General features: G+C 35.9%; 1 protein-coding gene and 1 pseudogene across 3 annotated transcripts in view; one reads left to right on the top strand and one right to left on the bottom strand.

The window, feature by feature from the left end:
- Positions 1–27,939, bottom strand: part of LRP1B (LDL receptor related protein 1B) — a 1,782,191-nt gene that overhangs the window by 669,288 nt on the left and 1,084,964 nt on the right. For both annotated transcript variants that reach the window (XM_080670835.1, XM_080670834.1), the window contains exon 21: positions 8,830–9,012. In XM_080670835.1, the coding sequence (XP_080526961.1) occupies positions 8,830–9,012 (183 nt within the window). The remainder of the gene's footprint in view (positions 1–8,829; positions 9,013–27,939) is intronic.
- On the top strand, positions 3,486–3,965 carry LOC308249402 (large ribosomal subunit protein eL21-like; annotated as a pseudogene). The gene has a single exon. The product of its transcript is annotated as a large ribosomal subunit protein eL21-like (transcript).

The following is a 27,939-nucleotide window of genomic DNA, read 5'->3' as shown; positions in this document are numbered from 1 at the left end:
CAGTTTGGGGGCCATAGTTTATAAAATGCTGATTACTAATTCAAGAAGGGCCCTTAAATTTTATGGACGATGGATAACCATTGAAAGGTTTTGAGAAGGTATGCATTCAGGTTATAGCTTATGAAATAAGAGAAAGCCAAAGTTGTGTATATAATGGACTAAAGATAATAATTGCCAGGAGAAAATAGTAGACCACACAATGCTCTTATTGTGAAATAATGCAGGCTTAAACTAAGGCTTTTATATGAATAGAAAGAATGAAATGAGTGATGTTAGATAAATTGTAGAGGTAGCATTAGTAGAACTTGGAAAATGATTACAAGTTAGGCATGTCAAAAGTGCTTTTTAAATCCCAAGTTAGGCATGTCAAAAGTGCTTTTTAAATCCCATGTTTAGAAGATCGAATATGTCCCTTACAGAAATAAGAAATGAGGAAGAATTTCTGGCTTTGGGGAGAAAGAAGAATATTTAGCATAGCATTGAAAAAAAATGTTTGAAACATGAGCCAATTTTCAGTGACAGAAATTTTGGAGATGTTTACCAGGAGGTGATAGTTGAAACTTTTGGAAGAGAAAAGTTTGTTATAGACACCTTGAAGAAAGATGAGAAAGAGCAAGACAAAAAAACAAAAAACTTAAGAGAAAAATTTATGCAATGCCTGATACATATTATGTACTCAAAAAATATTTTTAAATTATGTAAAAGGAAGAGGCAGAGGAAGAAGGGTAAATGATCATAAAACAAAACAAACAAAAAAGAAATCTAAATGGTAAGTGAATAAAGAAGACAATCTAATGTGAGAATTCATAAGAAAAGGTTTCTGGACCATCAATAAATTTTCTGAAAAAGAAATTGGTCCCATTTACAATAACATCCTAAGCAATAAAATGCACAGAAATAAAACTTTATTGATTTGAATGATCTCTACTTTGAAAACTATGAAACACTGATGATAGAAATCAAAGAAGACACAAATAAATAGAAAGGTATTCCATGTTCATAGAGTAGAAGAACTGATATTGTTAAAATGTCAATACTACCCAAAGCCTTCTGTAATTTCAATGCAACCCCTAAAAAGATTTCAATAGCATACTTTACAGAAATAGAGAGAAAAAAAATTCATAAAACGTATATGGAACTACAAAAGAACACAAAGAGCCCAAGCAATGCTAAGAATAAAGCAGAAGGTACCACACTTCTTGATCAAACTGTATGAAAAAGCTGTGGTGATTAAAAGAATATGGTGCTGGCATGAAAACAGGTTGACAGACCAGTGGAACAGAACTGAGAGGCCTGAAATAAACCCAACCATATGTGGTCAACGAAGAGTTGACCAGGGAGCAAAGAATACTCAATGGAAAAAAAGACATTCTCTTCAATAAATGGTTCTGTGGAAATTGAATATTCACATGTAAAATAATGAAACCTTACTCTTATCCTACACCACTCAAAAACACACAAAACAGCCAAAACCGGTTTGGCTCAGTGGATAGAGCGTCAGCCTGCGGACTGAAAGGTCCCAGGTTCGATTCCAGTCAAGGGCACGTAACTTGGTTGCGGGCACATCCCCAGTAGGAGGTGTGCAAGAGGCAGCTGATCGATGTTTCTCTCTCATCGATGTTTCTAACTCTCTATCCCTCTTCCTTCCTCTCTGTAAAAAAATCAATAAAATATATTAAAAAAAAAAACACACACACACACAAAACAAACTCACTATGTATTAAAGGCTTAAATGTAAGATCTATAACCATAACACTCCTACAAGAAAACATTTAAAAAAAGCTCTTTGACATGATTTCTTTGGAAATCGCACCCAAAGCATAGCAATAAAATTAAAAAAATAAACAAGGTAGACTACATCAAATGAAAAAACTTTTGCACAGCAAAAGAAATAACTAGCAAATTAAAAACACAACCTGTGGAATGGGAAAGCAATATTTGGTAAAGGGTTAACATCCAAAATACACAGAGAACTCATACAACTAAATATTAAAACAACAAAAAACTAAGGACAACAAAAGACCTGAATAGGTTTTTCCAAAGAAGATATACCAATCGCCAACAGGTACATGAAAAGATGCTCAGCATCACTAGTCATTAGGGACATATGAATTAAAACAACAATGAGATATCATATCACACCTGTTAGAATGGCCATCACCAAAAAGACAAGAGATAACAAGTGCTGGCTTGGCTATGGAGAAAAGAGAACCCTTGTGCACTATTGGTAGGATTGTAAATTTGGTACAGCCACTATGGAAAACAGCATGGAGGTTCCTCAAAAAATTAAAAAGAGAACTGTTATGTGATCCATTGATTTCACCTCTGGGAATACATCTAAAGTATATAAAAACACTAACTCGAAAAGATATCTGTAACCCCACATTCATAGTAGCATTATTTACAATAGCCAAGACATGGAAACAACCAAAGGGTCCATCAGTGGCTAAACAAAGAAAATGATATATATACAAATACATATATATATATATTAGAGTACTACTCAGCCATAAAAAATGGAGAAATCCTACCATTTGCAATAACATGGATGAACCTTGAGGACATTATGCTAAGTGACTATAGTCAGAGAAAAACAAAATACTGGAAGATCTCACTTATATATGGAATGTTTTAAAAAATCCCACTAAATTTATAGAAAAAGAGATCAGAGGTGAGAGGGTAATTATAGGAAAATGGTCAAAATGTAAGAACTTCCCGTTATAATCCTATATAATAAAGAGGTAATATGCAAATTGACTGTCATGCCCTCACAAGATGGCTGCCTATGACCAGGCCAGCAGGGGTGTTAGTGAGGGATGACCAAATGACTGAACAGCAGGCTGTGTGGGGTGACCAGGCCGGCAGGGGGGTTAGTGAGGGACGACCAAATGACTGAATAAGCAGGCTGCGTGGGGTGACCAGGCCAACAGGGGGGCTGTGAGGGGTGACCAGGCCAGCAGAGGGGGGAAGTTGAGGGCGACCAGGCCAGCAGGGGGGCAGTTGGGGGTGATGAGGATGGCAGAGCAGGGCAGTTGGGGGCAACCTGACCAGCAGGGGTTGGCAGTAAGAGGTGACTAGGCCAGAGGGGGGGGCAATTAGGGGTGACTAGGCCAGCAGGGGGGCAGTTGGGGGTGACCAGTCTGGCAGGGGGGGCAGTTAGGGATGACCAGGCTGGCAGGGAGGGGGCAGTTAGGGGTGACCTGGCTGGCAGTGGGGGGGGGGGACAGTTAGGGGCAATCAGGCCAGCACAGAGGCAGTTAGGGATGACCAGGCAGGCAGGCAGGTGAGTGATTAGAAGCCAGCAGTCCAGGATTATGAGAGGGTTGTCCAACTGCTGGTTTAGGGCCAATCCTGGGGATTGGAGAGCGTGCAGGCTGGGCTGAGAGGACCCCTCCTCCCCCGTGCACGAATTTCATGCACTGGGCCTCTAGTAAGATTATAATGGCCTTTCGGCCAGAACTGCCATCTTCCAGTAATTCGACAAAATGACTAACAAAAAGGGAAAGTGGAGAGGCACCCGCTTTATGTTCTCTAGGCCTTTTAGAAAACATGGAGTTGTTCCTTTGGACACATACATGCAAATCTACAAGAAAGGTGATATTGTGGACATCAAGGGAATGGGCACTGTTCTAAAAGGAATGACCACAAATATTACCACGGCAAAACTGGAAGAGTCTACAATGTCACCCAGCATGCCGTGGGCATTGTTGTGAATAAGCAAGTCAAGGGCAAGATTCTTGCCAAGAGAATTAATGTACGTATTGAGCATATTAAGCACTCTAAGAGCCGAGAGTTTCCTGAAACGTGTGAAGGAAAATGATCAGAAAAAGAAGGAAGCCAAAGAGAAAGGCACCTGGGTTCAATTAAAGCGTCAGCCTGCTCCATCCAGAAAAGCACACTGTGTGAGAACCAATGGAAAGGAGCCTGAGCTGCTGGAACCCATTCCCTGTGAATTCATGGCATGAGAAGTGGGAAAAATAAAAGACTTCTGTGCTGATAAAAATGTTTCTCTTAGTTGAGTGGAAGTGTGACGTCCCTTCCCCCAAAGAATAATTAAAGAAAACTTTGTGTCACCCTAACCGGTTTGGCTCAGTGGCTAGACCATCAGCCTGAGAACCTAAGGGTCCCAGGTTCAATTCCAGTCAAGGGTACATGCCTGGGTTGTGGGCTTGATCCCCAGTAGGGGGAATGCAGGAGGCAGCCAATCAATTAAAAAGATTATAATGACTATAATTAAATTGCTGTATGATATATCGGAATGTTAAGAAAGTAGATTCTAAGAGTTCTCATAACAAGAAGATATCTCCTCTTTTTTAATTTTATCTGTATGAAAATATATTTTACAATATATGTACTCTCATTCTGTGTACCTTAAACTCATACAGTGATGTACAGAATTATTTCTCAATACAATTGGAAAAAAAAAAAAAAAAAAAAAAAAGCCCTGTCTGATGTGACTCTTGTACCCAAATGTTGCCGGTTTGATTCCCAGTCAGGGCACATGCCTGGATTGCTGACTCGATCTCCCATAGCTTGAGTGGAGGAGGCAGCTGATCAATGTTTCACTCACACTGATGTTTCTCTCTTTCTCCCTCTCCCTTCCTCTCTCTCTAAAAATCAATTAATTTTTTTAAAAAAATAAAAATAAATAAAACTGTAATAAAAGAATAAAAGGTTTTAAGGAGAGGACATGTGCTGCAGAAAAAGAAGTCAGAGTGAAGTATTAATCTTTCAAGGTATCATTCATTAAGCATGTACTGTTCTAGGCATTTTTTATATATTATATTGATTGTTATCATCTCTAATTTACTGATCAGGAAATTGAAGCTTAGAGATGTTCAATAATTTATTTGAACTCATATAATTAATAAATGGTAGACCAGGACTCAAGAATGAGAAAAGTATGAACTGAAATATCATTCCTGTTAACCACCGAAACAGCAATTTCCATTAAAGACGGGACTGGATGTTAGATTACAAACAATGAAGGAATGAGTGAGAGATAAGGCATCTCAATGTACAACAACAGTGATTTAATAAAGGGAAGAAGGGAGACAGGGAAAACTAATAAAATGTTTGTGCAGTAATTGGACTAGGTATATTTATAGAGAAGAAGAAAAATTTGTGTAGAGAATAAAACTGAAGACATAAGCAAGAAAAGTGACTAAGTTCTCGTAAGAAGTAGAAGGTCAAAGGATCAGTATCTATAGAAGAGCCCTTCTGGACAGTATGGAGGGAGTATTCTTCTTTAGAGACAGGATTGAAGGGAGAGAAGAATAAGCATGCAGCAAAGGGTTTAAAACTGCCACTGGGAAGAATCCAAAGAGAAATATACAAGGCTTATAATAAACAATATGCAAAGCATTGTATTATCTTTACAGCACATTGGCAACGGAGAGCTCACCATATTATTTTTGTCAGAAATAAATAAAAGTATTCCATGGGGTTGATTACAGGAAGAAAAAAATAGTGCTGTGTTTAGAAATTCTTCATACACAATTCATCATATAATTCTAACAAAATCACTATTCCATTGTAGGATATTTTTAGTTCTAATTATCCAGATAGATTTTTAACAATGATTAAATTCAACATTTCACTTTGTATTTACTGCTATAATAATGAAAGGAAAACAAAACAATCTAAACATAGAAGAGAATAATGCTTTGCCACTCACAGAAGCTCACAGTGGATTTTCATTACACAAAGGATCAGAACAGAATAGAATGTTTATGAAACCACTGTCAAGAGTTAAATCACCAAGTCTGTCAGTTAGTTCTGTTACATTATTTTGCTAAAGATCATATCATCCTTAACCCTAACCCTACCCTGACTGGAAATGCATATGGCTTTTCCAAAGGAATCTAGAGCGAAAGGTATATGGGGTCACTGCCAATCTATCACCATTCTTGGAAAGAGAGCCAATTAAAAGAGGAGACTGTACAAGTAGGAGCTTCTCCCTCTTTTTCTCTAGTCACCTATTCCCTCTATTCAGATATGAACATGGACAACTGCAGATCTGAACACCTGTTCATCTCTCCTGGCCTCCATGTCCAACCCAAAGCAGCACCCAGCTTCAATGTAGCTCACCATTTGTTATTTTGTTTTATATCTGCTAATCAGAGATATATTTTGTTTGTTAATAAGGCTACACATCTCTCATTTTTCCTGTTATATTTTATCATCACCTCTATGTGTTTTAGCAGTAGAGACAGGATTTAAAGTATGAATTTACAATTCCATCTTCATATGCATTTTTTTCTTAAATCTTCTTAATGACATTAAAGTAATTCATTGTGTGAATGAGCTGTAATTATTTAGTTCCCCTATAAATGGGCAGTGCATTATTTCCAGTTTTATGTTATTAAAAATGCTGTATTGAAAATCTTTGTACATATATTTTTATACACTCCTGCTTTCCTTTAAATGGATTTCTAGACATGGGCATGATGTGTCAAATTTACTTTCCTATCAACAGCTGTGGAATTATTTAGCTCATGACCTTTCTATCACTATATAATACCTAATGTTGTTTTTCCTTTTTGAATATGAAGAGTGGCATTTCTAAAAATCTTTTCCATTAATGGTAGACTTGAAATTTCTTCCCCCCATTCACTAACTAAAATATAACTGCAAATATCTGTTCTGGGGTGTGAGAGACTGGATGTAGGAGGATATATTTCTTGATCAAGAATACATTCTTTTAAGTGGAGGGTGGGTGGGAAGAGATCAACAAATGAACTTGTATGCGTATATGCCTAACTTGTGGACACAGACAATGGGGTGGTGAGAGCCTGGAATGGGGGTGTGGGAGCAGGCTGAAAGAGGTTAATGGAGGGAAAAGGAGGACCTATGTAATACTATCAACAATAAAGATTTTTTTTAAAAGAATATGTTCTTTGAGAGTAGAAGATATCACAAACATTCAATGATAATGGTTACATTGTACTTTAACTTCATTTACCTCTTATTTATAGCAATAAACATCAGCATTTGTATATTTTAATGCTAATAAGAGGCAAGTTATTATGTATAAAAGAAAAGACATTTTAACCACCAATATAAGTTGATTACCTTGACTTTTAAATGCTCAAGCTAGCATTTAGAAATCTTTGAAAATAAATATGAACTTCAATTCAACATCTTGGGTAGTTTAAAGGTCTGCTAGTTTATAAAAGTGAGAATTTGATTAAAGTAAAATTTTAAATATCAAAAAGATTATAGATGTGCATATATTTATAATCCAATGCTTATATCTGTAGTTCATTTTAATGTCTGTAATATTCATAAATGTCTATTATAAAAATGCATACTAATTGCAAATTATGGCTCCATAAATAGTTTGAAACATTGTGCTTTACTATACTTAAACTACAGATTAAAATAGAAGTGATAACCTCCAAACTAAGACTCTTTATTTAACAATTGAAAAGAATCAAATAATTGTGAAAAACAGTATTGGAACATTTTTCATTTTGGAAACACAACTCCCTCACCAGGAATGGTCATCAGAAATATTTATTTCTCTATGTCCATGTTAGGTTATATTATTTTTGTTTCTTATTTGAATGCTTAATTGTAACCAGAATATGTGTTTAAGAAAAAAAAACACACACAATTCATTTTTATAACTTTGAATGCCCATGGACCATGTGGTTTCCAGAGTGTTTGCTTAATCACAGCTGTGATAACTTTTGTCTGACCTTTTGCTTCAAATACTTAATAGAGAGCAAAATAAATCTCTAAGAGTTCATAATTTAAGCAACTCAAAGCAATTTCACAATGAAAAGAAATTTCAGAGATGATTCACGAACATATCCTGAAATCCATAGAAAATTCTTTCCATAGGTTACTTGGATGATATTACCTATTTCACTAATTATACCACAATAGTTTATTGTGATCTATTTTTCTCTAATCCTCAACTCAATCATCTGGTATAGAGAGGGAAGTAAGTTAATCATGTCAGGTGAACCCTACTGTTGTAAGAAAACAAAAGGGAAAAATAATATTAATACCTTCATAAAAGAAATAAATAAAACCTTAGCAACTCTTTCAAAACAAATCAAAGGTCTGAATGACAGTCATCACCTTCATTCTAATGGAATCCAGCAATAGCACAATCATATTTAGAAAACTAGTTGAAAAAAATGTAAATAATTTTGTCTTTCCTTTCTCATCATCTTCATTAAACTTTGTGGTGAGAATGTATTTATGTCCATGGGTTTCGCTGTTGGTCTCCTGCTGGACTCTGATATTCTAGACCCTGAATCCAGATTGCCTGGTTTAAACTCTCAGTTCTGCCATACAGGTTCTGTGAACCAGCAAGTTAAAACTTCTTTTGGCATTTTTCAACTTGAGCAAGTTAAAAACTTTTTTGGCCTTAGTTTCTCATTGTGATTTGGCATGATGAAGTAAGCTCATGTAGAGAACACTCTTAGAACAATGATAAACTAAAAAATGTTAGCTATAATGTCTGGCCAGTGTGGCTCAGCATCTATCTATGAACAAAGTCATGGTTTGATTACAGGTTAGGGTACATGCCCGGGTTGCAGGCTCAATGCCAAGTAGAGGGAGAGCAGGAGGCAGTAGAACAATTATTCTCTCTTATTGATGCTTCTATCTCTTTCTCCCTCTTCCTTTCACTCTGAAATCAATAAAAATATATTTTCAAATGTTAACTATTATTGTAACATATAGAATGTGAACAACCTATTAGAAGAAACACAACAATACTTCTTACAAAGATAAGAAATAGACTGAGGATGGGCTAAAAGGATTCTACAACCGAGAAGCCATTGTAGATGCTGAACCCAATGTTCTGCTTACCTGTACTCCGACAGGAAAACTTGGTTTTGTGATCACACAATCGTAAGGTGCCATTACAGCCTTTTTCATCACTACCATCTTCACAATCTTTTTCCCCATCACAACGCCACAAGTCAGGAATACAGTTTCCATCAGGATGGCACTGAAATTCATTCCCATTACAACCAGCAGGAGAACGAATCTCTTAAATAGAAATGAGAGAGATAGAGGGGAGAAGCCAGAAGAGAAGTTATTTTCCTTGATAATATTTTTTTTCTTTAAACATTATTATGATGGTAGAGAGTATATTTACTTTTTATATTTTACATTTTATTAAACAGTTGTTTAATAGCTATAATACTCTCTAGTATTTTCAGATTCATTTCAGAAACATTAGTAACAAGAGAAAATTGTTTATCTCCCAAAGAGTTCCTGAAAATGTCACATACATTAAAAAAAGTTTAGAACAAGTAAGATAATGTGTGACTATTCTGTTGTAATTTTAATTAATGTATTAAAAATTAGATCTTTGAAAGGCTATTCTCTTTGACACATAAAAGAGGTTTCACATTCTACTCTAAATGTTGACTTTGGTTGATCTTTTGACACTTCTCTAGTTAATTTATTTTGAACTCTTATGAGAAAACTAAGTAAATAATACGTAGTTTCTGGCTAATAAAACCTTTGAAGAACAACACTCAAAAATTTGAAAATAAAAAGACCCCATAATAAACACAAACTCTTTAGGATGTAAGATTGTAAATCTAGAATCACAGCAGACACATAAGAATTTAATGAGGCACTATATATTCAAAGTCAATTTATCAATTAATAATTTATACAGTACTCAGATAACCATATTCCTCAAAACCTGATAACTAAAAATATAGATTAAAATATTCTGGTAAGCAAGAATATTCTATATTCTATAAAATATTCTAAACAAGAATAAGGAAATAAAAATGTTGGGGATATAGATAATTCATAGTACAACTGAATAATTTGACTGTAATTAGCAGTATATTAAATTTTTATTTAATAAATAAAAATTATTAAATAAAAATATAAAGTAGCCAGCATCTTGGAATTCTGTTGTAAAATATTTTAGAATATATGTTCCTATACATGAGTTTTAATGTAATAAATTTATTGTCTTATATAGCTAATCCAGCAGTTAATCTACATATCTATAATGGCAATTATTCTATAACATTATCATGAATTTGAAACAGATTCATGTGAGTTATCTATTATTTAATGTGCTGGTTTGATAGGGATTACATCACTATCAATTAAGATTAGAATCATTTAGGTCAAAGCTAAAAATAACAATTATATCATAAAGGCAGCTACTTAATCTTTTAAGACCTTTATTTGTTCTCCTGGAAAGTTGAGATTCTGCAGAGTTGTAAGAAATAAACTGGATATCTGTAAATTATTATTATAACTACACAATTTTGTAATGCTGTTAATGCTTATGATATAAATAGTTTGGTTCCTAATATTTTCCTAATTTAAAGATATTCAACAACTATAATGTCTGGTGGTACAGTATTATAAAGGTGCTCAAAATTGCCTTGACTCTTGACTACTTCCCAAGTATTCATTCCTAGAATAGTAATGAAATAACAAATAACCAAAAATAAAAATATCCTCGATGAAGCAAAAATGCACGAGTAAATCTGTTGGTAAAAAATAGGAGTTCAAATTTAGAGAAAACATATTGAACTAATTTCCAAAAGTAACCTCTGTTAAGAACACTTATAATGCCTGGCCAGCATTGCTCAGTGGTTAAGCTTCAGTGAGGTTAAGCCACCTTCCATGAATCAGGAGGTCACGGTTTGATTCTCGGTCAGGGCACAGGCATGGGTTGTGGGCTCAATCCCCAATGTGGGGAGTACAGGAGGCAGGTGATCAATGATTCTCTCTCATCATTGATGTTTCTCTCTCTCTCCCTCTCCTTTCCTCTCTGAAATAAATGCAAATATATATATATTTTTTAAAAAAAATTTTATAAAAGAATACAATAATTACACCCAGTTTACAGAGAAGGCCCTGACTTTAGGCTGGCTATGAAATACCTTGCAAAACCAGCCAACTCTTTTTTCTACTTTCCTAGTTATCCAAACCCTTCTGACTTTGGATATATAGACTTCTTGATTAAACAAAATGAGTGAGTACACACAATCAATAAAGATGGTAGAGTCTCTGCACATTTGGAAGATATATATGAAATGTGATATAGCAACTTCCCACTATATTTAATTTAGTATCTGCAGAGTACCCAATTTAACAGGATGGCCTAACCACTACAGTGGTAAAGGATGCTGAAGTTGGTTTAATGTTACAAAATAGTCACAGGGATGTAAAGTACAGCACAGGGAAAATAGTCAATAATATTGCAATCACTATGTCTGATGCAGGTAGGTGCTGAAAATATTGGGGGGAACACTTTGTAAAATATATGACTGTCTAACTACTATGGTGTACACCTGAAACTAATACAAACTAATATTGAATGTAAACTGTAATTGAAAAAAAAATAATAATTAAAAAAATAATTGTGACGTCTTCAAGCCTAGTATTCTTTTAAAGATAACTTGAAAATCATGTGATTTCAGTGTTCAGGAAAAAGAAAGGAGAATAATCAAATGGAGTTCCAAGATCCATTGAGCTAAGTAAATCTATGGTGAAGAAGCCACCTTCCATGCAGCAGTGAATGGTCTTCAGTTCTTTCTCCTACTACTTAACCTTCCTTAAACAAAACAAAACAAAACAAGCTTAGATCTACTGAATTTTATAACCTGCAGTGTGAGCTCACCAATAACATATAAACATTGTATTTCAGGTAATTGTCACTCAGTGATTTAAAATAATAATGGGAAGTATAGCCTATCAATTTTTCTACTTTGTCTAAAATAAGTGAAGACTGGCATCTTATATATTGAATCTGCTGCTCAGTATATATAATTCGGCAAATACACTATTGACCTTTTAAAATTCTGAAAATTTTCTTAAAAACTCTACATTTTTTTTGCCCTGGTCAGTTTTTCTCACTGGTTAGAGAGTCAGCCCTCAGGCCAAATCTCAGGTTTGACTTCCCTTTTAAAGGTACCTGTATTGCAGGCTGGATCCCAGTCCAGGTCCCAGAGAGGAGACAGACGGAAGCTAGGTAGATAGGGCGGGACCCGAGCTAATTCAAGTCTATTAGTCCATGTGTGGAGGCCCACCTGGCCATAAGCCATGTGGGAACAGGGATGTGCTTCCCTGCAACAGGATCACCAGGTCTCCACTGTGGGATGTGCCAGGAGAGAGGAGGAAGTTCGCAAGCTTTTTTGTACATATGCTTGTTAGTTCCTGATTGGTCCTTTCAAAGAATTTTGCCTTAGCAACATCCTTGGGATTGGATATCTGCAAGCTGCCTGCCTTAGCAATAACCATACATTTTTAAAGTTCATGCCTTTGGCTCACACTCTTCCTTACCTGGCCAGTTGGGGTGTCTTAGTGACTCCTACTAGTTGGGTTCTTGGGTTTTACTTTCCCTTCCTGTAGTCGGATGCCAAACTACTCCTGACTATAGCATGAAAGGGAAGCTCTGGACACTAGGCTGCTCCTGGAACCCGAGACACACCTTTTCCAGGACTGGCTTCTCCCAGTAAACTTCCATTCCACTGTATTTGTTAACTTCATTCTTCGTTTTTGTGAGACAATGAACTCGGGCTCAACATCCCACATTTTGGTTTCACTGGTAGAGGCTTGTGCAGGAGGCAACCAATTGATGTTTCTCTGTCACGTGGATGTTTCTCTCTCTCTCTCTCTCTCTCTCTCTCTCTCTCTCTCTCTCTCTCTCTCTCTCTCTCCCTCCTTTCCTCCCTCCCTCCCTCTCTCTTAAAAAAAGAAGAAAAAATCAATGAAAAAATATCCTTGGGTGACATTAAAAACAAAAACAAAAAAATCTAGATTTTCCAGTTTCTTGAAAAGTAAGATTTTTGGACTAGCATCCTTGCAGAGAAATAGTGCTACCTACATTACATGGGGCTGGGCCGAATTGTATTCACAGCCTCCTATAATCATGAAAAGAAAAATATACTAATTTCTATTGTTGGTTTTTTTCCCCCTAGCACATTTTTTCTCCTTGGTAGAAGTGGGCAATAGGTCAACTGCTCACTACATTTTCTTTTGTTTCTGAATTACTTCTAGAAAGCTGTGGAACATTTTTGGTTCACTCTTGCTTCAATATTGCTAGTATTAATTTTACTCTCTTGTAAAAATTAGGTTTTCTTCCCTATGAGTCCTTTTTATTGATATTTGTGAATAATCCTCAAACTCACCATGCTTCTATCTTTTCAATTGCTTGTTAGAATTTAGAGCCAACTATATGGATCATTTTTTCATGATATGTATTTGTTTGAACCAATCTCACTCTCAGATTTACTTATATTACTCATCATTATTCTGCCTTTGTTTAAATCCTTCCTCTTTATAACCTCTAATATTTCCAGGTTATAGCTTAAATTATTTCTGGAAACATTCAGAGGGCTATGTGAATAAATAAACAGAATAGTGGTATGCATTGAAATTTTAAAAAGAAACAACATACTGTACATTTAAAATTATCTAATTTAGAAAAATTTAGAAAACACTTTATTACCTTAAGTAAAACTAAATAGCATATACCAAATTTTACAACAATTTCTATTCCTCTACCCATTCTTTATTTCTTTAGGAACTATGTTACCTCAAAAATGTCAATAATAATAAAAAATTCCATGTTTTATCTAATTATTGTAAGATTAATGTTTTGACTCTGCACATATTCCAGATTTGGTTTCAAAGGTCTATTTCTTTTAAATCATGTTCTTTATCCATCTCAATGATATAATGGGAAATTCTCAAGAAGAAGATTATATAAACTCAGAAATCTAGATAGATTCATCTGATTCAAAAAGAGGCTTACAGCAGATAAATTGTTGTTTTGGGGAAAGGGTCACTTCTCCTGATTCAGCAGTATGTCAACTATATATCTAGAGGACTAGTTTTTTTTAGCCCAATGTTATTTACAGCCCAAAATAAGTTGTAGTCACAAATATCAAAGCAGAACCTGTGAAAGGAGAGAATATGCTGCTGTTGTCTGATACATTTTTTAAAAATTCCATTTGTATTTTATTTGCTTTGTTTGGTTTATCTATTTATGATTCATAGGTGAAACTGCTCATTTGTTTTCTTATTGTAAATAAACATATATCATATAAATTTAAAATGTGGTATTTCCCTAAGGCTTTTCTTTTTTTTGTTTTTTTCTTCTTAAGCCACCCATGTCTAAACCTCTGTGGGCTGTTATACCACCTACTAAGGGGCAGCACAAATAACCAGATGGCAATAGTTTTAAAATGAGTCTGAGGAAGGAAAAAGAATATACCATTATAAACACTCAAATCTAAATGGTGATACTACTCTCCTGTTTGTAATGCTCACACACACACATCACTAATGTATATGCCTCTTGGTCTCTGTTATATTATCCTCCCCAACCTGGCTTGCTTTCCTGTTTATACTTTGGCTGTTAATGCCCCTAATTTTCTTTAAGATTCACTTTATTTTGAAAAAAAGCTATGGAGGATTAGGTCCTTGATTCTGGTGTCTGTACACTCAAGAAATTAATGGGTAGGTTGTAAGGATTTATAAAATAGAAACTTTACATGATGCTTTGTATTTTTCTTCCTGAGAAAGGGAGTCAGAGCTTTTCTTGACTCTTATGGTAGATTCCAAAAGAAATGCCAAGACCAATTTCACACTTCTCTCTTTATCTCTATGCCATATACCTGGAATGTGTATGGCATATAATTTTGCTTAAGATTCAAATTAATTAAATTAGATGAATTAAAACCCAGTGAAAAAAAGATCACTTATCTACTTCTGAGTTTGATTAAAAAATAAATGAAAGTGCTTATTGAGACCACCCCATTTCACAGAAACAGAAATTATAAAATAACTAGTGGCCCAGTGCACGAAATTCATGCACATTAAAAGGGGGACCCAGAGTCAAGTCCCCGCCCACCCACATGCACCTCAAAATCATGTGAGACCCAGACTAGGCCACCCCCACCCCTCCATTGAGATCCAGACCCAGCCAGTCCCACCCTTGTCAAGCCGCATCGGGCAGGGAGCTTAGCCTCCGGTTCCCTGGCCTGGCGCCAGGACGGGGGGGGGGGGGGGGCATGACCTGAGGTCCCCCAGATGGGGTGGGGGGGCATGCCTTGAGGTCCCGTGTCAAGCCCTGCCAGGTGAGAGACACAGCCTGAGATCCCCTGTCAAGCCCTGCTGGGTAGGGAGCATGGCCTGAGGTCCCCCGTTAAACCCCGCCAAGCAGGGGGGCACAGCCTCATGTCCCTCAGCCCGGCACCGGGAGGGGAGCGCAGCCTCAGGTCCCCCGTCAAGCCCCGCTGGGCGGGGGGCGTGGCCTGAGTTCCCCCGACCCAGCACTGGGGGTGCACCTTGAGGTCCCCTGTCAAGCCCCGCTGGGTGGGGAGCACAGCCTGAGGTCCCTGATAAGCCCCGCCAGGCAGGGGGGCACAGCCTCAGGTCCCCTGGCCTGGTGCTGGGGTGGGGGGAGCAGCCTGAGGTTCCCTAGCCCAGCACCAAGACGGGAAGTGCACCTTGAGGTCCCTCATCAAGCCCCACCGGGTGGGAGGCGCAGCCTGAGGTCCCCCGGCCTGGCACTGGGGCGGGGGGAGCAGCCTGAGGTCCCCTAGCCCAGCACCAGGATGAAAAGCACATCTTGAGGTCCCCTGTCAAGCCTTGCCAGGTGGGGGGTGTGGCCTGAGGTCCCCTGTCAAGCCCCATGGGGGCAGGGGAGGGCATACCCTCAGGTCCCTGCTGATTGCTCCTTAAGGGTTAATACTTCACAAAGTATTAACTTGATATTTCCAGTACCCTCCTGACACCAGACATAGTTATTGCATTATTATTGACTGGATTCCTTATGCTGTACTGCCAATCTATACTCAATTCTTTCACCTTTTTCACCAAGTCCCCCAACACCCTCCCCACTGGCATTCTGTACCAATGAATCTGTTTCTGTTTTGTTTGCTCATTTACACTGTTCTCTAAATCCCACATATAAGTGAAATCGTATGGTATTTGTCTTTCTGACTGACTGACTTATTTCACTTAGCATAATATCCTCCTGGTCCATTTATGCTATTACAAATGGCAAGATTTCATTATTTTACAAAACAATTTGACTGTAGTTATATAGATAACAAGTAGCAGAGATGAGATTTAGCTCTCATAATTACTGCAGCACCTGCCTTCTCTACAACTGTACCATTATTAACTTCTGGTAAGGCCTTTGTCACAGAGGCTCAAGGATAAAAGAAAATTTTAATAATTAGCTCATATAATAATAGAAAGTGTTTATAAACTAATTTATTTTTTAATGTGTAAATACTGCTGTTTAGCTTATTTCTTTTCTAATAATATTTATTTTATTCTGTTGTTAGGTAATGGTAAAAAGTTGTCTCTTATGAAAAGATCTCAATAAATTTCAAGTCACATGAGGCAGTCTACCCTCTTTGGGCTTGTTTCTTCAATTGGTTGCCTGGGAAGAAAAAGAAAGGTTTAAAGGATCAGAAAGGTTGAGAAATGTTACCCATGATTACACAACTAGTTAGGGGAAGAGAGATGCCAAATTAGTTTCATGATCTTTATGATGAGTATATTGGCCTCAATGACTCCTTCACTTGCTCTTTAAACATATATTTGTTGCAATGTTTCAGGCATTTTCCAAGCACTAGGATAGAGAGAGACTTTCCTGTTCTTACAGAACTTACATGAGGGGAGAAAGAAGCATGTAGGCATTTAATAAATAATTATAGAAGCACATGAACTAGAGTAGTCCAGGAAGCAGGAAGTGCTATGAAGAAAATGGATCAGAGGAATGCTGCAGAGGAAGAAACCTATGTCTGCTCTGATCACGATTGGTTAGTCAAAGCTAATCACATTGGGTGGGGCCCCATCATGTTGGTCCCACCTAACCACAAATTTCTGGGAAGTACAATTTTATTGTGTCCCAAGAGACAGGGAAGAAATGTAAATATTTTGGAAACATCCTCCATGATGATCATAGGAAGAGACATGTATTTAGGACATGTTAACAAGGGTGATTAGAAAGATCTCTCTGAGAAGGTAATATCTGAGATGAGATGAAAATGAAGGGAAAGAATCAGCCCCACAAGTTAAGGTTGAAAACAAGAGCAGGCAGAAAGAGAAGGACCTGAGAGAGGCTGTGTGAGTGAATGGAGATCTGAGAGGAGGCAGGGGCTGGATCTTTCCAGCCTTATCAACACCTGTGACAAGAAAAGTTCAGTGGTATTTGTCTACTGGAGGTTTTGAAACAGGAGTTATGATGATATAATTTAATCTATATTATGAAAAGTTCTCAGTGGTTCTTATATTGAAAAATGAATGTGATGATGCTTCAGTGGAAGTAGGAAATGGCTTCCACTGGAGTCCAGGTGAAAAACAAAAGATGTACTGTTTGCCTTTGAAAAGATCATAAAATAGTGGATATATAGGTGAGTAGGCAATGCTCTCAGTTACAAAAGCAATGTCATGAGTGCTTTGGAAGGAGAGAGCATCATGGGAACATGCACAAGGAAAACTACACACGGGGATTCAGATGGAACCTCAGGAATTCTATGACAGAGGATAAGGAGAGAGAATTCTGAATCAAGATTAAGAGTTAGACAGAGGGAAAAGTGGCATTGAACAAAATATATTTTGAACAAAGTCAACAGCAGTCATAAAATTTTGTGTAGTGTGTGATGCCAAGAGAGGATAAAGTTAAAATGAAAAAGGGGGCCATGGCTAGACCTTGAATGGCCTTGTATGCTATGCTAAATGGTTTGGATTTAACCCTAAAGGCAACTGGGACTCCAGAAAGAAGGTCTTCAGCTAGATTCAGATATGCTTAGATATCCAGTTTACATAGATCACTTTTGAATCATTTAAACCATTAATAGAAAGGGGAAACATCTCTAAGATTCCTTAGATTTATAATGCATATATAATATATATACACACACACACACACACACATATATGTGTGTGTATATATATATATATATATATATATATATATGCATCTATTTCATTCACTTGACTATTCAAAGTTTATACTAAAGTGAGGTAGACTATTACACACACACTTTTATGTTTCTTCTTTTCCCCTCTTTTCATCCCACCCCTTCACAACAAATTAAAAGTATCCTAAACTTATTTCTTAATGTCTATTGGGTTTGGGTATGTATTGGTGTTTAGAAATGTTGTCTTCTGCCAAAAAAACAGAAAACCATCGTGGAGTTGTATTTCTCCTTAACCTAGCCAAATGAAATAAGCTTCCATTAACGGTTGTTGATTTTCCCCTGGGTGACAAGCTGCATTTCTCTGAGGAGCCTGTGATGACCATTCCAACCTGAGTTCCAGGCCTGGGTGGTTCCCCAGAGCCCCAGTTGCTTAAGCTTCCAGGCTTGGCACACAATCTATCTTTGTAATACAGCTTGTCCCAATGGAGTGTTAAAATGATGACTATGTTTATATATATATATATATATATATATATATATATGCTCATGCTGTTTTACTGTTATGTTTTCATGTTGCTGATGCTGGTTATATTTTCAACTAGTGCAATTTTATTGTATTTTTGCCCTGCAGCTATTTAAACCATGCATACAATTTGGAGAATCTAATAAATAAATAAATGCAGAGCCCTGGAGAAAATGTGGCAACTGATGGTGGAATTTATCTCAATATTTAAATGAATTCACGGTGACTAAAGATTTGCAGTTAAAAGACTAGCAACTGTACAGAGACAGGCTTTTTTTTTTCCTCCTAAAGTTAAAAAATGTGAAAATAAAGATTGCAAAAAATATGTTGTTTTTTAAATAGTCAGAATATATTTTGTTTTCTAAGAAATGTTAAAGCCCTCCTGAGAAAATAGCTAATAATAGTATGGCAAATATAATGAATTATTTAAATTATAAGACCAATCTGGGGAGAAAAACTTTTTAAAAATTGTTTTAATGGAGTTTATATTATAATTTATCATTCACTGTAAAATGCTTTGAAAACTAAAAACCACCAGGTATTGCAAAGCTTCCCCTCATTTCCTATAATTACCATGTGTCAGTCCTTGCTCTGTTCCTAGCTTTGCAATGAATCACTGCGGATGACTAATTCCTGCACCCATGGCAGCTGTTTGTTCCAGATTTTTAGATATTCTCCTCCTGCCCCGAAACGACTGAGATTAGGTTTGGCAGCATATCAATCAATAGTTATTTTATTTACCAACAGGGTCTGGACATAACCTTGGCCTGCTTCTGTCTGCGGCGACCCTTAACATTCTCCAAAGGAAGATAGGCTATCTCTGGTCTCTAGAAATCCTCAGGAGACTGGTGCTTATTAAACCTACCTTAGCCCTTGAGCTGCTGGCCTAAAGCCTGTGTTGGGGTCAGGGGGGTCTATTGTCCTGCTCTTCCACATGTAATGTGGGATGGGTTCCCCAGGGGCTGTGCCTACCTAATGGTACAATAATCTCAGCTGCTAATTAACAATGAAGTCAAGTCTAGGGCCTACTTCTTAAATCAACTTGTTCTCACCATTGGACGTTGACCATGCACAGGTCATATAGATTTTAGATGCCATATCTCTTGGTTATTATTCTCACTGTCCCTCCTTTCCTCCTACCTCAACACACTTCCAATGGCATTTGTATTTGTGTGTGTGTGTGTGTGTGTGTGTGTGTTTTATCACCTATTCCAATAAATTATTTTTATCCCCATATGTTGCCCTTGCTGAAAATTATCCTGAGAAAGTGTTGCATGAGACTATCAAAACCATTTATTAGTACATGGGACTTAGTGGCAAATTTAATATTAAAACAGAAAATATTTGAAATCTTTAATGTTTACTATCTGGGTCAGTTAGAAAAGTTGAATAGAAGGAAATGGAAAATAATATATGGATACCTAAGCATACATTTAATTATATTTAACACAAAAATGTATTTAGTGTTAAAAACACATAGACATGTAGACACTCAAAAAGTATATTGAAAAAAAAATTTCAATTTAGCATACTAAGTATCCCCCAGTAAGTTAAAGTATTAAAGTGAAAACTATGAAACAAAGCATTGTTTTCAGTTTATTAAAATGTTAAGTTTTGATATCTGGAACTCTACCATGAGCATTTCATTTAGAATTGAATATATCATGGGAGTGATGGAATTCTACATTATCTAAATCCAAGTGACCAGAATGTATTAATCTATCAAATTGGCTAAAATTGAGATTTTTTTTTCTATTTACTGTTCAAATTAAGCTATCTCCTTAACAGATATGTTAGATGTCAAATATTAAGTAAAATAGATTGCAATGTGGATATATCACATTTGGAATTTATTTTTTGGCTTAACACTATGCCTGGCTCACAGTGGGCATCAAATATTTACTGGAAAAAGAATTTAAAGATGACATGATTTAATTTGATATTTTAATGTAGGGCATCTATAATAATAAAAGCGTAATATTCTAATTAGTCTGGACGAAGCCGAGGAAGTGGGGGCCAAGGCCAAGGCAGAGGCAGCAGAGGTGGCAGAGGCCCCCGGGCCGCCAGGGTGGAGGGGATTGAGCTCCTTGCATGAATTTCGTGCATCAGGCCTCTAGTTATTATGTAGAAATAATATGTATAAGGATATACATATGGAATATATATATATCTGAGCGAGGGCCAAAGACTATAATTTAAAAATTAATGGTTTCTTTCTTCATTCATTGGCCTTTTCTTTTCCCCATTATTTTTTAACTTTGTATCATAATAAATTTGATGATCACTGGAACTAGGGCATCTAGAATTATTCAGGATTATAGCTCCTTTAGAATGTGTCTCTATGTACTTTTTTTTAGTAAGGGGTCAACCAGCAAGCTATGACCTGCATACTAATTCTTGTCCACTACCATTTTTTATAAATAGAATTTTATTGGAACACAGTCATGATTTGAGGATATATAGTATAGTGGACTTGATAGATGCAATAGGCAAAGACTAAAATATTTACTACCTGAGCCATTATAGAAAAGATTTGGTGATCCCTGTGTAAAATGTCCTAAATTCTGTTTATGATTCACAGAACAGCTGATTCAAGTGCATGCATATCAGCAATAACAGTGCTGTGCTGAAAGATTCTGATATGAGTGAATATTCCATGACAGGAAGGTTGTGGTGGTTTAAGTAGATTATTTTATGTAGCAGAGTTATTTGGGGAAAGGTTTAGGATGCAGATAATAACAATCAATTAATGGTGCACAAATGCCAACATAACACTGAAATGGTTTCCCTAGCAAAAAGTGAATGAATGTGATTAGCACATTGCAGCAATATAATACCTAAGTGAAAATTCAGTTGATTCTTCACATAAATAAGGAAACAAAGGCTGACTTTTCAAATAGGCTATGAAATAATCTAACTGCTAACCAGGTTTTATCCCATTGCTTCTGTCTTTACCCTCTCAAAAGCATAAGCACTCCTTTTGATAAGTGAATTATTTTGTAGATTATCCATGTGCTTTGCCTCTTTTCTGTTTGTTTATTTGCTTATTTTCTGTTAAACATCTAATGTCCTATCATTTCACTGATCATTAACTGCAAATGGAGAATGAGGAAGCAGAATTTAAAGACTATGAAAATCAATTTATTCTTGCCATTATTTTTCAGCTTTATTAAAACACCAGAAAACAGGCTGAGATTCTTCATTAAAAAGTAGGTGTTCTTGTTACCTATTGACTTTAGTTATCAAGTATATTTTTTATAAAACAAGAGATGTTACTATATTTAGGGTCAACATGTGTAAGTGTCTTAATAGAAAAGCGAAATTTATCTCGAAATAAGTGTGAAACTATTACTAATTTTCTGTGTAGTAAATATGAGAACAATTTGTGTCTCTCTTACTGTTTTAATAAGCCATTTTCTAATATTTCATTTTTAAATATCTGTAATTTTCTTTATCTGATTACTTTTAATTTTCCTGATAATTATACTGCTAGAAACATAAATTCTCAAAAATAACAAAAAAACCCTTTGTTTTCTTTGCTCTTGATATAAAAGTTGCTTGCAGTATTAAGGTTAAAATTACTTTCAAGGAGCTATTTTGTTTAGTAGAACAATAGGAGGCTTCTTATGGATAAACTCCTTTAATAATTAACATTGTTTTGCTATCTCGCTATTAACATTCCTTAAGGAAAATAAACCAATCAGTGAGAGAATAAACTTAAGCCAGATAATTTCTATCTTATTGAAAACAGATATCATACTTCTCTAAAACTAGATAGAGTTTACATTTATTTTAAAATGTATTCTATCCAGGAAAAAATCCATGTTTTTTACTAAAAAAGTAGGACAGATGATTATCTGATTTTGCTGAGTCCATAACATAATTTCACCAAATTCAAAGCCAATAGTTTTTAAATAAGGGGTCAGTTTGCTTTGATTGTGTGTTTTAGCAAATATGAATAGAAAATATCTCAGAATATTTTCATGAAAGAGAAACAAAACAGATGACTGAGTTTATGTCCAGTATTTATTGCTATGTGGTTAGGATTACACTGTGCTGCTAAAAAATATGATGGTTCAGCTGAGATGAGATCTGAAGTAGAGTGGAAGTCAAAAGATGCTAGGTTTAAATTTCCATTCTCTCCATGCTTAAATGTGTAACCTAAGTCTTCAGCTACAAATCAGATTTTGACACCTGTACTTGTCTGAATGGATTCAACCTCCCTAGGTAGGCTATTATTTGTTTGGCAATACTTCAGACCTTACTGGATGTTCCTCAAAGAACTTGGCATAATCATTTGGTTCCAAAATCCCTTCTGAAGATGATTTATGGATCAAAGATCTCAGTCTCAACATCTCTAACACAAAACATTATCAGCGCCTTCCAGGATGCAACCTAATGTTTTGTTGCATAAGGATAGTTTCTTCTACCTGAGATTTTTTACTCATCTGCACAATAAAATAATTGAACTAAATGATCTTTCAATTATCTTCCAGTTTCCTAAATTTTCTGAGTCTGTGAGGTAAAATTCGTAAAGCAGACAAGCATATTATTTGGGTACCAGAAAATTTTCTCTATGCGAATGTCCACAGCTATTTCAACAAGGAAGTTCCAGAATCCAATATGTCAAGGAGAATTGTGGGAGAGAAAAAAAATAGAAAGAAAAGAGACAGACAGACTTACTGTGATTATTGAATGTAATGGCCTAGGTCCCTTCTAGTGACCTTTGGGAAATTTCATTAATGCCTATCAATAAGTAGAAAAAATCTTTCTTTTCTCATTTCAAAGGAAAATTGAATGTGCAATTGAGAACAAGGTAGTAATTATTTGGAAATCATGTAAATGTTACTTCATAGAAAATTAGAAAAAAGAGAGAGTAAACTCAATAGTTGCAAAAGCATATATCTGGATATAGGAATAAAAAGCAGACACCCCTCCCTAGTGGGTGGGGCTCTGTGGTTGGTTGAGCCTCATCCCAGGAACCAAAAGGTCATCACTTTGATTTCTGGTCAGAGCACAGACCCAGGTTTCAGGTTTGATCCTCAGTAGGGGGCATTCTGATTGATGTCTCTCTCTCTCTCTTGCGCGCTCTCTCTCTCTCTCTCTCTCTCTCTCTCTATATATATATATATATATATATATATGTATATATATATATATATATATATATATCTCCCTAAAATCAATAAAAACATTTAAAAATTAAAAAAAGCAGACACCCTGTGTTTGAAGCTGCAGCTGTGTAATTGTAGGGAAATATTTTAACTTAAAACTTATTGTGAGGATTAAATGGAATAACAAATGTAAAGTGCTTGTCAACTAATGAGTCACCAACTAATGAGAATATACTGTTCCAGATAAGACTTAAACAAATAATATAATAAAAGATAAGAGAGACATCCTATTTTATTTTATTAAATCTTGGGTTGAAATTGCAAATATTTATTAGATAAATAAATTATATTGTATTAAGAAAATGCACATGACTAGATCAGTGTACCTAGGTCTTGTTCATCTTCATGAAAACTAACTCCAGGGTTTGGAGGTGAAGTGAGGAAACAGATAAAAGTTAAAAGATAAATAAGACAAAACAAATAAAGGGTGAGTTCTGTGAGTAAAATAATTTTTTTCAAGATATAGACTCTCTAAGTAATTATTTACTGAGCATTCACTGTGCATTAAGTATTATACTTGACTATGAAACTACAAAGGAAGTTATTCTCATTTCCTTATTAAATTTGGGAACAAGGAAATTAGTAAGGTGAAAAAATAAATGAATAAATGATGAAAGGATGAGGAAGGAGCTCAAAAGGAAAGCAGAAATTTCCAAAGCAGAAGCAAAGTTAAACATCAACAGCAGAAAAATGGGAGCATGTATGAGAGTGAATATTAATAATGTTATACATTTAAGTGCTAATGGATTTGAGAACTTGTTAAAATTATTATTTATAGATAAAAAGTGAAGGCCAATACATACTTAATTTTAAATTTGCATATTATTTGTATTCACAATATAAATAAGAGATCACGTGTTCCAGCATCACCCAGTTTCATGCATCTAGTGCAGTAGGCAGTAAATATCCCCTTTCAGACAGCCAAACAAAAGGCGTTAAAGACAATGGCCATAAATCTTTACTTTCTTCAAAGCAAAGAAAAATCCAATTCTTTGAGGCATATTTATGTTCCGTTTAGAATAAATTACAAAATTGAGGCAAAATCTATTCTAGAGGAAATCTGTCCCCTTCTCCATCAGCTCCATGTTGATACATTTTTACAACAATTTCAGACTGAAATTCCCCAGAGGGAATAACTGTCTAATGATACTGAACAATTTTCATGTGTTTGCTTCAGAAATGCCTTTTTTTTTGATGAAATATGATTGAGACTGTTCCCAAAGAGTATAAGAATGAAAGTTTACATAATTCAAATGAATTAAACTGTCAACAATGAGAAAAGATTAATTCTATGTAACTGTATTTTGTAGATGAGACATGTGTCCAGAGTTGTTGTTTTTTAACATTTCAGCCAGAGAGTTAAAGACTTGTAACAAAAGACTGGATTGTTTTAACTTTATTCTTGATATCCCTACAAGTGAAATAATTTTTTATAAAACCTTTCAATGCTTAAATAAATGGCCAGTACTGAGTCTGTAGAGGAAAATTCCTCATACCAAATTTTTGAGGTTCATCCTCACCTATTTTTCCACTTGGAAAAAAAAAAAAAAGATTTACCCAGTAGATTTATGAATGGGTCATTATAGAAATACATACTAATCAAAGGATTCAGAATAAAAAAGAAACCAGAGCTAAATGAATGAGAAACAGGCATTTAAACAAAGGAAGGAATCAATTTACTCCATATTGTCTTTCTATTCCACTCTTGCTTCTAGTGGTTGTGCACACATGCAAAAGTAATTATGAAAATATAGCACTTTCTAGAGATATTGTGTTGTTGTTGTTGTTTTACCTAGCAAGGAAGTTTGGAGTGAGAGGAAAGAGCAGCACAACCTTAAGAGGGAAGAGATAAGTACACATTAATTCAGGAGGGAACTTTTTTCATTTATTCACCATATTGATGATGAAGACAGTGATTATCACTATAGAAATTCTTTTTTTGAAAGTAGTTTAGAGAGAATATGAATCAAACTTAAATTCCAAAATTTTCTGAAGTGGAAATTATATCCAGAATGTTCCATGTCCTGGTTTCTCCTACTCCCTTACTCTTAAAAGTTAATTCAAGTGTATTTTAAAAAAAACAATGTTAGTTGAGAAAAAACTACACCATATGCTCTGCTTCCCCAGGCAGTGTAAAGCAAGGTGCTGAGCAATTATGCAGTGGATTTGATCAGTTTTGACAGCCAGTCTTGAAACTCAAGCCAGAATGCCCTGCTCTTTCTTCCGCCTGAGGTTTGGGGACTGGATTACATGACTAATTGCATCAACTTACTACTTTACCTTGGCAATGGCTTCACAAACCCTACATGCACAGAATGGCTTTCTGATCATCTTTAGCATGTCTGTGGGTCATAGTTGTTTTACAATGTCTATGTCAGCAGACACAATCACAATAATGAAGGATACAAATATTGAAATGCCTTTTGAAATACTCTGGATTGTCCTGCACCAAAGTCATCCAAGCTTGTTACTTTTCTTCAATTACATAACCTGTATTTACCAAGTATAGTATTTGACTAGGGGATCCTAGTACGATTTGAAACCTGATAAATATAAATTAATTAAGGAAGTTCTCCTCATCCTCTGCTTTAAACAAGTCCAAGAATCAAGTAGATTATCTGGATCATTTCCTTAGTGTATTTCCATAATCATATAAAAATGCATGGCGTTCACATGGATAGTACATCATTTACAGTGATCTATTAGTGAAATTGAAGTGCTCTACAGATGAAGGCCATTAACATTAAATAGTCACTGATTCTACAATAATTCAAACCCCCAAAAAACTCTAAAGAGTCTACAGGGGGGTGTGCCACCCACTTCAGATACTCATGAGGCTAAAGCAATCTCTCCAAAACTTCTTAATGTGCAATGAGCATTTTAACTTGGAGATAAATAGACATTGATGAGACGAATGGGATTTTAAGTCTAAGATGAAAGTAAATTAACTTTGGGGCAATTTATCTTTTACAGAATATTATGGGGCAGTGCCAGCAGCCACAGATGTACACCTCACGAGGATCCTTAAAAGACATCTGTGAGGTAGGGGAAAATGCATTTTATATTCAAAATGTAATTTAGCAATGAAATGTCAACCACATCCCAGATGAATGTTTCAAATATACAAAGAAAAATATAAAAACATATTTTCATACACTTTTTCCACGTGACATTTTTAAAAAAGCATAGCTCATATATACTAGTGAACCAACTAAATTGAGAGATAAAAGAATGCCAGAGTGAAATAATGAGGAGAAGGGGGGAAGGTTGGAGAGAGGGATAAAGAGAGAGAGAGAAGAGAAAACAAAAGGAATCAAGTCAGAGAAAATACTTCAGAAACTTTCTATTTTATAGGTTGTCAAATATTTACAAAAGACTGATATATCTCCTTGGCAAAAGACTTTGAAAATGATTGCTTTCTTATGATCGCACTAGAGGCCCGGTGCACAAAATTCTTGCACTCAGGGGTTCCATTAGCCCGGCCTGCTTCCTCTCACAGTCTGGGGGAGCCCTCGGGGGATTTCTGACTGACGGCTTAGGGCCGCTTCCCCCCCCCACCCCGGGGAGCGGCCCTAAGCTGTCAGTTAGACATCCTTAGTGCTGCTGAAGAGGCAGGAGAGGCTCCCGCCACCCCCACTGCACTCACCAGCCATGAGCCGGCTTCTGGCTGAGCAGTGCTCCCCTGTGGGAGAGCACTGACCACCAGGGGGCAGCTCCTGCGTTGAGCGTCTGCCCCTGATGATCAGTGTGCATCATAGTGATTGGTCATTCTGCCATTCGGTCAATTTGCATATTAGCCTCTCATTATATGGGATAGTATAGGGTTCCCCTAACACTGCCATTTAAATAAATCACTTTATTTTTTGTCTGTTTGCCTGTTATAAATTTAAAACTGAACAGGGATCATGCTTTCTTATCTTTTTACCTACCCTTTCAGTCCAAGCACAGTACCTGGCACATAAAAAGTTCTCAGTAGATATTTGTGGAATAAATGAAAGGATGAATAATGTTCTACTTTCAAATGTTACTGATTATATAAATGTTTGACAGCCTAATAGTTTTTTTCCTGTTCTATTTGCACATGATTTCTAATTTATTAATATTTCTTTATTGTTCATCACATTTGCAAAGTAACTCATGCAAATGACAAGACCCAGTTGCCCATGGTTATGCTGAAAGCCATGGTCATAATATCCTCCTCCATTAGCTAGCTTTCCAGAAAGTCTATCAGTTGAACTGTATCACCTTTTAATAGGGGATTATTTCAAACCTTAAGAAAACAAATGTGGTGTGGAAATAAAAGAAAACTTATGCCTTTCTTGTTTGCTTTTCTTTTTTTCCTTTTGGG

The sequence above is a fragment of the Plecotus auritus genome, assembly GCF_963455305.1.
Source record: "Plecotus auritus genome assembly, chromosome: 5".
NCBI lineage: Eukaryota > Metazoa > Chordata > Mammalia > Chiroptera > Vespertilionidae > Plecotus > Plecotus auritus.
Note: the sequence above shows the minus strand (reverse complement) of the source record. Positions and strands in the feature narration are given on the sequence as shown.